The following is an 11,193-nucleotide window of genomic DNA, read 5'->3' on the forward strand; positions in this document are numbered from 1 at the left end:
CCACGTGAATTTGTACTTTGAGATTCTGAAGCAGACATGAAACCTTGTATTGACTAAATTAAACACATTGATGCAAGAAGTTGCAAATCATAAAAGAATTCATAATATTACAATAAAGTACACGGTTGGTATTGAACCCATACAAAGAAGAAGAAAACTACAAAAACAAAACATCTTCTCAGCAAAATGGGCAAATGTAATTGTCAAGTAAGGGTTGAAGATCTGCTGCTTAAAGAGCTCGGCCTTTAATAATGTCGAGGCTCATTTCGCTCGGATCAGTTGCCTGCAACTCGACTTGAATGCCGTCAAGTTCCCTCTTGAATCGATCTCTAGAGCTTGCATACACCATCTTCATTCTCACCCTTGATATCTCAGGAGACCTAAGAAAATCAAGTTTCATGCATAACATTAGCACCTTAGAAAAGGACGCTTAATTAAGGAAACAATTAACGCAAATTGGCTCGGTCAATTGATTACCATGCAATGAAGAAAATCTTGCTTTTCTGGCAGTTCTCAGAAGTGGTGAAATCAAAATCGAAGACAGCATAGCGGCACTCATCAGCTGGCAGGGACTCCGCGAAATCCTCATATGTTTCATCTGGGCTGCCAAGTTTCTCTACCACCACTTCTTGTTTGTCAATCTTGAATACAATGAATCGGTAATTTCTCTTCGCTTTTAGCTCCCCGAACTTGAGTTTGCATTCATCACTCACGGCCATGCCAGACACCGCCTACCCCAAACCAAACCAAACAACCGTATTAAAAACCTTATACATATTACATATTTGAGGGGGAGGACGTTGCACGAGCGATATTTATATTCTAATCTAATCCAAAACTATAGGGAAGGGAAGAGCGTGCTCTGGTCAACTTGGCTACGATCATTTCTGCCAATTATGTATTGTTCACAAAAAATATTTCAAAAAGCTTTTGTTAAATCGAAGTTAGATTGAATTTGTAGCATGCGTCTTAACCTTTGTCATCAATTATTTTATTTTGAGATAGAGATGAGGACATACCATTTTGTCGTCGGAAAAGAGACGGGAGTGCAGTGCGAAATGAAGAAGAAAGCGGGAAAAGAAAGAGATAGATGGAAAGTATAGCAGCAGAGGGAGAGAGAGCCTTATTTTTTGGGGGAGAAGGGCATAAGAGACCAGAAATTTGCGGGGAAGTAGAGAGTTTTAAGGGGCAAAACAAAGGTTGAGAATTGTCTGAAGCTTCTATGGCTGATCATGTCCACATCTAATCAACTCCTTAATTATGTTATAATGTTTGATTTGGATACTTTAACATAAAAAGAAAGAAAATAAAGAGTCATTTATTTTAGGCAAGAGAACTCAAAACAAATTACGATAAATAACAACTCAAGGTTTATACATTAAGAACTACAAAAATCATTTCTGAACACCGTCGGACTATTTTAGACTACGGCAAACTCTTGATGGTGCCAATGCTCCGTGACAGAAGTGACCCGTGCCATACAAAAGAACGACTGGAAAATTGACATGATATTCTTCTTCGCTCGTGAAACATCATTATCCAACGAAATTCACTACTTTGGGTCCTTGTTTCTTCTTCTTGGATTTTACAGTACTTTCTTGTGAAAGAGATGCAGAACCAACTACATCTGCAGACTTGTGTTGTGTACCGCCACTTTTCTTCTCATCTATGAAACTGAAATCGTCCTCAAGGTCGTCTCCACTGAGAAATTTTGTAACCTTTCCTCTTGGCAGATCACTTTCTTTCCCTGAAAAATAGAAGGCACAAAATATTCAAAATCGACGAGAATACTTCGTAAAAGACCTGAAAAATACCACAACTTTTGTCATTATATAGTACTAAAATTGTGAGAGGGTGAAGGGAGGAGCCGACATCAGTTTTTTTCTAAAGTAGGTTACCCAAACCTGCCTAAGAATTAAAACCCATTATTTAAGAATATGATTGATATCGTATAATTGGACAAAAAATTCAGAATCATTTACAGAAACATGATCAAGGTGATTTTAGTTTTGCCTAATCCTGAGGGAGTCAGTATTCCCCATAAGATAATGAAATCGGAAGAGTAAGGAAAAGGTAGATATATCTTTCCAATGCCTTGGTCTAACATCAAATTGCTTAAAACTTAGACCTGGACATTTATGCCACCTTAATCTACTACTAATTTGTTAGTTAGAACATCAGATGATGAAAAAGTAAATTGAGAACTCAAGAACTCCAAGGAAAGACAAAACAAGGAATTCTAATGGAAGACTTACACGAGTGAGGAGATCTACCAGCAGACATCGAACTGTTGCTTTTGTTAGGACAATCCTTCGCCAAGTGTGTTACACCCCCACAAACTTTACAACTACCACCCTGAGAGATGAAATTCATTCATAAAGGGAAGTGTCGGATTTCATTCATGAAGTAAATTGGCTCGGATGGCTCAAACTTCAATCAATAACATCTATGTCCTGAAAGTTCCAACCCCTTTGCTATGAAAAGTCAATTAACAAATATTAATTCATTTACCTTTGGATAAATCCCATGAGTATTTTCAGGGCAGTTCTTGCTCAAGTGACCCGTCCCATTACAGATGAAGCACTTGGCAAATTTAGTTCCTCCTGCATTACCAGATAAACAAAATGAATAACAAAGCAATAACATACCCATAGAGTAAAAATGTTATTATCAAAGTGCACATGTCCCCAATATGTAATTGGATACTCAAAGTGACATTCCCACTCAACATGATATATGCTACTTGTGATGTAAAATTAAAAACTCGATAAAGACAAACAAATATGCCATTTGTAATTATCTGAGTAATGTGTACGGCCCAGTAGAACTTTGGGAAAAAATAACACATGATGAAAGACTGGTGGTGGGAGGAATTCGACAACTCATATGAGCTTTGGACAAATATCCTCTTCTAGACTTTTTCTTTCAGTGCATGCAGTTCCGAACAACATAATATATGTCAAGTTTTCAACCCTCCTAACTATTCAAGTTCATGTTTATTCAAGCTCCATTCAATGTCCCTCCATAAATTTTTTTGGATAATACATCAACAGTGAAACCAAAGATTTTAGCGCAAGGATTACTAATTTCAGTAAAGGTAAATGATTTCATCTGGAAATTGTTCAAACCTAGTGCTTGCCAATAATATATGCTACTTGTGAATCGTGATGCTATAAACCATTGCATCGCTCATGTAAACTTCAAATGCATGCTGTCATGTTTAAAAGACCAGTTGACCACCACTACACAGACACACTAAAGAACAGCCAATTAACAGCTTCCCATATGCATCATCCGAATATTAAGCCAACTTAACATAACTTAATCGATTAGAAAGATTACCGTCTTCAAGAGGGTAGGGGCAGTTAGAAAGCGAATGTCCATTTTCCCCACAATTATAACATAACTTCTCAGCCACAGAATCGTCTTTCTTGTTGAGGCAATTCTTGATGCTATGCCCACGTTGTCGACAATATAAACATATCTGCAAGAATCAGATAATCACAACGATATCAAAGCAGGAATTTCATCCACTCCACACTCCACACTCCACACTCCACACTCCACACCATAAATAACCATATTTCAAATAAAAATCCAATTCCATTAACTTCTGCAAATAACCATTCAAAAAGCCAAATTCGATTCAAGCATCCACCGCCATTTCCAATTACTAAGAGCTAAACAAAACATACCCACAAACCCATATGCATTTATAATCCATTTTTCCAGTTACACACATGAATTTCATTTCGACGTCGTATACCAAGTTTTATCAATCGGAGAAATACCCAGACAAAGAAAACTCAAACTAAATCGGAAAATTGAAAAAAGACCACACCTTGTGCTTATCCCACTGAACTTTCTCGGGGCAGAGCTTGGCGATATGTTCGGTGGATTTGCAGATGAAGCAGCTGTCGCCGGGCTTCATGCCGGGGACTCTGAGGGGGTGTTTTCTATGGGGGTTTTTGCTGGGTTTGGCTGGGTCGCTGGGTGCTTTTTTGCGCTTGAACGAGCTCTTCTTCTTGTCCTTCTTCCTGGTTGGGTCTTTGGGCGGAGTCGGCTGTTTAGCCAGTTCCGGGTGTTCTACTCGGAATTTCTTCCGAGCTTCTCTCTGTCTCTTGCTCACCATTTTTGTCTCAGACGCCGAAACGAGAGCTTTGGGGGTTCTGGAGGGTTTTGGGAGAAGCAGTAAAGGGTTCAACCGTTCGAGGGGACTAGAACGGTAACTCTTCGTATCAAGTTACTGACTTGGGCCACCGGCCCCATTGTTTGTCTTGGCCCGGTAGGGGTGATCACTAATGGACCAGGCTTTCGAACTTCAGCACGATTCTGTTGGGCTTTGGATCCGGAGAGTATCGGTATCCTATTGGGGTAGATTTTTCTTGCACATTTCGATTGAACGAGGATACTCTCCGGATCTTCTTTGTGATGATTTTAGGAATCCTTAAATCGTGTTCATTAATCGTACATCGTGTGATCAGTTTTTGTTAGATATTACTCATATTTAATTTTAAATAAAAGTATTTAAAATGATTTATGACTGCACGATGTACGATGAACAGACACGATTTGAGGATTCATAGGATCCTCACAAAAAAGATCCGAAGAGAATCCTCGTTCATTTCTATTAATTTATCTGACACCTCCTCCCCACCAAAAAAGGATCAAGAGAGAAACGGAGTAGAATTCTCTCTACTCTTATTCTCATCTACTTCCATCCCCTCCTCTCACATATTATTTTTTGTCTTATTCTTTCTATAAAAAATCAATATAAGATTTTAACGTAACTAAATCGTAACCGTTTAAATATAACGGAAAGAAAAAGAAAAAAAAATTAGTAAGGGAGATAATCCTTCTCCAAGAGAAACTGCCGAACTCAGGAACATGAATGTTGGGGTTGCTTGGAATGTGAGCAAACTAAAGGTGTGGCACTGAACCATGTCAGAGCTATAACTTTTCAGCTCTTTGCCAGTGGCCTGGACAAGGATTGTTTGCCCTCTTTGTTTTCGTACATTCTCATGCCTTTCTGTTTTGTGTGGTCATGGTTACGCCATGTTAATATTTTATATTATTTTTTTATAGATATAATAAGACAAAAATAAATAGTAATATAAAATGTTGACGTGGCTTAACCGTGATCACACAAACATAAGGGCATGAGAGGGCACGAGAACAAGGAGGGCAAACAATCCTTGTCCCTCCTCCTAAGCCAATAACCGCCCCTTGAAGTCGGCGAATAACTTTCATATAACGGAAATGTTATTGTTGCGGTCCTATAATAATCACAAATTAATCATTTATTAGTTTTGTATTTCAAACATGAAAACGCGTGTTAATGCATAATTCGCTTTAGATACAACAATTGTGGCATTCTTGTTGTAGTTCAATACATACTGTAATATATAGCCTTTTCATTATAAGTTCATATCCTCATATCATGGAGAATAGGTTGTATGTAACGGGTTTTATAGTTTCATCTCTCTACATTCTCATCGCGTAAAATAAATGAACTTGAAACAGGCTACAAGTAAGTCTCTGCAAAAATGAGTGCACATCGTGAATCTATAGCAATCAAGTGAAATTGTGATAATGTTAAAAAAAATTGGTGTTCTTTAGTAGTTGTTGCCATATCTTAGTAGCTTTAAAATCATGGAGTTTCTTAGCTTTGGTACGAAGGGTGGAATGATGGGTACACTTGATCTAGCTACTTCCATCTCATTCCATGATGATAATGATGATGACGATGACAACAACAACATTACTTATTTCTCTTAGATGGTGATCCGCACATTTCTTTTTTACCTCTCACACACTTTTCTCATTTTCCGACCATTGAATCCGTGGCGGGCCATCTGTGACCGTGCTTTCATAAAAGCACCATTGGATGGTGGTTCCTCTCTTTTCTCCTGAACCCTGAACAAAAAAAAGATATCACCATTAACTTGAATGAATTGAATAATATCAAATTACATAAATTAACAAATAATGTGTGGGATGTAAAAAATGCTATGTGGGTAGCACCACCCATTTTTCTTGTGGGCCACTTTCACTCATCAAAAGATTGAGTAAAAGTTAGGGTTGGTATAGACCATGTTTATTTTAGTCTCCAACTTAAAGGATCTCACTTCACTCGTGGGCCAAAAATATAATAATAAGAATAAGCTTGATATGTGACATCTAAACCATCTAAATAAATTCTCTTAATTTTCCATCTTCCAAATTTCCCAAAGGTTATTTAAGTGTTAATAAACAAACATACACCACACTTTATGCAATTGGTTTCATATTCAATAGATGTGAGAGTCCAAACCACGATTTATATATCGACGAATTGTTTTAAATTTTCCCAAATTGTTTTTAGCTGTTTTTTATTAATGAAAATAGAGATTCAAATTTAAGACATATTCGACTATTACAAAAAGGAAATGAGTAATATGATTAGACTATGTCTTAGGGCTAGTTTATAAGTGATTATCGATCGAAGATATGTTTTTTTCTAATATTACAAATGCTAAAACCTTATAAAAGAGATATGTTTGTGTTTGAAGGGCCACATTGTGCACCATACACTAAAAGTGAGATCATAAAAGAAGGGTGGGATCATAATACAAAAGGATAATGTGTTTTACGTTTATGACCAAATAACCACATAGTCTGATCGTTCGACCTAATAAGAATTAAGACATGATGTGAAGGAAATAAACACGGATTAGGATTCTCTCATCTCCTCTTTTCATCTCCTTCCATCCCCTCCTCTCACATTCTCTTATTTTGTCTTTCTCTTACTATAAAAAATTAATATAAGATGTTAATGTGACTTAACCATGACCGTTCAAATAAGAGGGGAGAGAAGAGGATGGGAAAAAAGAGAGGAGATAATCCTACTCTAATAAACACATGCTTGGTGATGTATCCCAAATTTTGAGAAAAAGAGATAAAAACACTTCTTAAAAAGCACCCTCACCAAATTTAAAACATAAACACACAATAAATTTCCTTTTTAGTGATTATTCTAAAATAGAATAAAAAAAAAACCAAAAGGATCTTCTCCGGATCAGTTTGGTGAGGATTTTAGGGATCCGTGAACCGTGTCAGTTCATCGTACATTATACGGTCAGTTTTTGTCAAGTACTGTTTATGTTTATTTTTAAATAAAAATATTTAAAATAATTTTTTATAATACGATGTATGATTTATGATTCCCGGAGATCCTCACAAAGAGGATCCAGCGAGAATCTTGCTAAAAAAAAAGAAATTTTAATAAAAAACTCCCGATACTATTCACTTTAACGAAAAAAGTGAATAGTATCAAGATTAATTTTTTAGTGTAAAAATATGATTTCTTATTAAAATAAACAGTACCGAGAGTTTTTTGTTAAAATTCCTTAAAAAAAAAAAAAAAAAAAAAAAAGGCTCAAAGTGCTACTCACGTGACCGACCCACTATAGTCTATTCCTGTCACGTGTCCGGGCGCGAAACTCATGTGCGACTCTGCAAGAGTTTCTCTTTTGTCTCTGCCCCCCATCCAAACCAAATCCAGCATTACCCGGTTACCCCACAATTCCGCTGGCGCGTAACCGTCATTCACCTCACAGCGCGTAGAAAACAATCTCTGCAGTCGTTTCTCAAGCGTTAAACACCCCATCCCTGCAACTACACCAGTCCCTCCATGCTCCTCAACATCGAACCGTCCATAAAAAATAGACTCAAACATACCGAACCAAATCAACTGTTGAGATTCTCCCAAGTCTCTACCGTAATTGCACAGGATCGGACCCTTCTGGCTTCCAAAACTACAGGTTCGCTTTTCAAAATTTAAATTCCCACTCAAACCAAACAGCGCCGTCAAACACGTCCGTCATCTCACCCCGCTATAAAATACCAGACGTCAGTCCCTCACTCTCCAAAACCCTTCGTCTTCTTCCCTGACCATTTCTCTCTCCCAGAATCTTCTTCTCCTCCACCAAAATGCGTGAGATTCTCCACATCCAGGGAGGCCAGTGCGGCAACCAGATCGGCGCCAAGTTCTGGGAGGTCGTCTGCGCCGAGCACGGCATCGACGCCACCGGCCGATACCAGGGCGACAACGAGCTCCAGCTCGAGCGCGTCAATGTCTACTACAACGAAGCCAGCTGTGGGAGGTTCGTCCCACGCGCCGTCCTCATGGATCTCGAGCCGGGAACCATGGACAGCGTCAGATCAGGGCCCTACGGCCAGATTTTCCGCCCTGATAACTTCGTCTTCGGCCAGTCCGGCGCCGGAAACAACTGGGCTAAGGGTCATTACACCGAAGGCGCCGAGTTGATCGACTCGGTCCTCGACGTCGTCAGGAAGGAAGCCGAGAACTGCGATTGCTTGCAAGGTATATTTCGAGTTCGATTTTTGTTGCTAGGTCATTAGATCCGTGTGCATTTTTCGAAATTTCGAGTGTTTGGATACAAGATTTTGATTAGACTCTGTTTGGATACAATTTCTTTTTTTAGTGTGTGCGAATTGTGAGTTTTATGATTTGTTTGGCTACAGGTTTTCAGGTTTGTCACTCTTTGGGAGGCGGGACTGGGTCCGGAATGGGAACTCTTCTCATTTCCAAGATCCGTGAGGAGTACCCGGACCGAATGATGCTCACATTCTCCGTGTTTCCGTCGCCGAAGGTGTCCGACACCGTCGTTGAGCCATACAATGCAACTCTCTCAGTTCACCAGCTTGTTGAAAATGCAGATGAGTGTATGGTTTTGGACAACGAAGCTCTCTACGACATTTGCTTCCGAACACTGAAGCTCACTACTCCCAGCTGTGAGTTTTCTTTTCTTTTCTTTGTATAATGTACCCTGTTGAGTCATAATCATAGTTTTTGAAGTTGAATTTGAATGTGTTTATGGTATACTCTCACGGATTAACATTTATCTGCGGGATTAGATATTGTGTATTGTATGCTTATGTCGTGTAAAATTTAATTGGAATTGTGAATTGGAGAAATAGTGGTTAATAGTAATACATGGTTTTTCGAGACTGAATTGTTCGTTTTTTCTCTGTTTGTATTTGTATTGAATGTGCTGATGATTCACTTTGTATGAAGTATTAGTCATATGCACTTTGGGCGTTTGATTATTTGTGTGTTCTTCTGTATTGACAAGATGTGGTTGAGTCCGCTTGCATTGGTATGGTTGTTCTTTTGCCGCTCCTTTTGTCTCGGGTCACTGTTTTATAAGTTATGCAATTTGACTAATTGGTCCTGCTTATAAGCACAGAAGCCTGTAGCCTTGTGCTTATAGGTGGGACGCTAATTGTTTGGCACTGCCGCACCAGTGCAATTTACGTTCACTTGTACCCTGTAGCTGTTTTTGATGCTACATTTTTCGAATGCCTTTAGAAATTGTTTTTAAAATGGCTCTATGGTTACGTTTTGTATCTTATAAATTTTTATATGTTTAGATTGTTACTTGGTCGTGTAGTTTGCAAGACAATTGAGGGCAATAGATGTTGATATTTAGTTCCTGCTGCTAAATGAAACATGCCATAATCTCTGACCAATGATTTCTTATTGGTTCAGTTGGCGACCTCAATCATCTTATTTCTGCTACCATGAGTGGCGTAACCTGCTGCCTTCGTTTTCCTGGTCAACTCAACTCAGATCTCCGCAAGCTTGCTGTTAATCTCATCCCATTCCCCCGATTGCACTTCTTCATGGTTGGGTTTGCTCCGCTCACATCCCGTGGATCCCAGCAGTACAGGGCCCTTACTGTTCCAGAGCTCACTCAACAGATGTGGGATGCAAAGAACATGATGTGCGCCGCTGATCCACGTCATGGGCGGTATTTGACTGCCTCAGCCATGTTCCGTGGCAAGATGAGCACCAAGGAAGTTGACGAACAGATGATCAATGTCCAGAACAAGAACTCGTCCTACTTTGTTGAGTGGATCCCGAACAATGTCAAGTCCACTGTTTGTGATATTCCACCAACGGGTCTGAAGATGGCTTCGACCTTCATTGGCAACTCCACATCCATTCAGGAAATGTTCAGGAGGGTGAGTGAGCAGTTCACTGCTATGTTCCGCAGAAAGGCTTTCTTGCATTGGTACACCGGAGAGGGAATGGACGAGATGGAGTTCACCGAGGCAGAGAGCAACATGAACGACCTTGTTTCGGAGTACCAGCAGTACCAGGATGCTACAGCCGATGAGGAGGGTTACGACTATGAAGAGGAAGAGGAAGTTCAGGAGGAGGCTTGATCTCGATCGCAAATGTTCTCTTTTTTGTTTGAGTTGTGTTGTGGATTTAAATTTGGTTCTGTTTGGGGTTTGGATTGCTGGATTCTGGTTCGTTCTTCGGCCATAATTCGCGTGTTTGGTTTTTTTTTTTCATTTTCCTTAGTTTTTAGATGGTAGCAGTTGAGTTGTCTGAAAATATGTTTATTGAATGTGTTAATCGAGTCTATGATATGAGGGTGGCGTTATGTAAAGATTAAGATGATTAAAAATGCATTTTTGTTTCTTTTGTCAAATTGTTAATCTTGGATTTGCCCTTAATTACTACCTTCTTATGCATTTTATTCATGAATTGATAGAAAGTTTTGGTTCGTGTTTTTAGTTTTGGTATTCAGTGCAATTTTATTTCAATTTTCGGTTTTCCGAACCCACTCTTATATTTTGGTGTCTAGAAAAATTCTCGTTTTCGATAATCAGAATAAGTAGACTATCCAAACCACTCACAAAAAGGAGCCAGCCTTTGCATTAAGATATGGGGATGTGTTATCCACACACCCCAAATTACTTCCCACACACTCCTTGTTAAATTATGTCCGTTGATCTTCTTCAATTCATCCGATCCGACGACCGAAAATTAGAAGGGTGTGTGAGAAGTAAAATGGAGTGTGTGGATATCACACCCCTAAGATATGTACCTACATGGAGTTAGTTAAATCTACTTTGTTCGACTGTTTGACACAAAAATGTCTTTTTGCCCCAGCATTATGTAGTTTCATTCGGTGTGAGAGTTGTCATAGTCATTAAGGATTCAGCCATACCAAAATCTTTCTCCATTCGCGTCAATGTTAATTTTATTGATTGCGGACAGTCGCTCAATAAACCCGTCTGCTGATGAAACTAAGCCATGGCATTTCTTAATAGGGATGTGTTATCCACACACCCTTTTTTACTTTTCACACACTCTTGTTAATTTCTGTTCGTTGA

General features: G+C 39.0%; 2 protein-coding genes across 3 annotated transcripts; one reads left to right on the plus strand and one right to left on the minus strand.

Moving 5' to 3' along the window:
- Window positions 1-71: 71 nt before the first annotated feature.
- LOC126616037 (actin-depolymerizing factor 7-like) lies at window positions 72-4,200 on the minus strand. Of its 2 annotated transcripts, XM_050283996.1 has the most exons (7): window positions 3,842-4,200; window positions 3,343-3,484; window positions 2,512-2,603; window positions 2,256-2,355; window positions 1,626-1,747; window positions 478-731; window positions 72-380 (listed from the first exon to the last, which is right to left on the minus strand). In XM_050283996.1, exons 1-7 carry the CDS (start codon window positions 4,130-4,132, stop codon window positions 230-232), a joined length of 1,152 nt encoding a protein of 383 aa, XP_050139953.1. In that variant the 5' UTR covers window positions 4,133-4,200; the 3' UTR covers window positions 72-229. The 2 variants fall into 2 exon arrangements, with proteins under 2 accessions (XP_050139953.1, XP_050139944.1); XM_050283987.1 differs by lacking the exons at window positions 1,626-1,747; window positions 2,256-2,355; window positions 2,512-2,603; window positions 3,343-3,484; window positions 3,842-4,200 and adding an exon at window positions 1,020-1,155.
- Window positions 4,201-7,897: 3,697 nt separating this feature from the next.
- On the plus strand, window positions 7,898-10,505 carry LOC126616043 (tubulin beta-1 chain). The gene is made up of 3 exons (XM_050284004.1): window positions 7,898-8,365; window positions 8,527-8,796; window positions 9,554-10,505. Exons 1-3 carry the CDS (start codon window positions 7,972-7,974, stop codon window positions 10,231-10,233), a joined length of 1,344 nt encoding a protein of 447 aa, XP_050139961.1. The 5' UTR covers window positions 7,898-7,971; the 3' UTR covers window positions 10,234-10,505.
- Window positions 10,506-11,193: the final 688 nt, after the last annotated feature.

The sequence above is a fragment of the Malus sylvestris genome, chromosome 1 (assembly GCF_916048215.2).
Source record: "Malus sylvestris chromosome 1, drMalSylv7.2, whole genome shotgun sequence".
Classification (NCBI taxonomy): domain Eukaryota; kingdom Viridiplantae; phylum Streptophyta; class Magnoliopsida; order Rosales; family Rosaceae; genus Malus; species Malus sylvestris.

Bases quoted from the DNA above. Each gene is read 5' to 3' on its own strand.
- LOC126616043 (XM_050284004.1), top strand. From the start codon at position 7,972: ATGCGTGAGATTCTCCACATCCAGGGAGGCCAGTGCGGCAACCAGATC. The intron at 8,366-8,526 runs GTATATTTCGAG...GTTTGGCTACAG, and splicing joins GAACTGCGATTGCTTGCAAG to GTTTTCAGGTTTGTCACTCT. The intron at 8,797-9,553 runs GTGAGTTTTCTT...TTATTGGTTCAG, and splicing joins GAAGCTCACTACTCCCAGCT to TTGGCGACCTCAATCATCTT.
- LOC126616037 (XM_050283996.1), bottom strand. From the start codon at position 4,132: ATGGTGAGCAAGAGACAGAGAGAAGCTCGGAAGAAATTCCGAGTAGAA. The intron at 2,356-2,511 runs GTAAATGAATTA...TTCATCTCTCAG, and splicing joins CTCATGGGATTTATCCAAAG to GGTGGTAGTTGTAAAGTTTG. The intron at 381-477 runs GTAATCAATTGA...TGATTTTCTTAG, and splicing joins AAGATTTTCTTCATTGCATG to GTCTCCTGAGATATCAAGGG.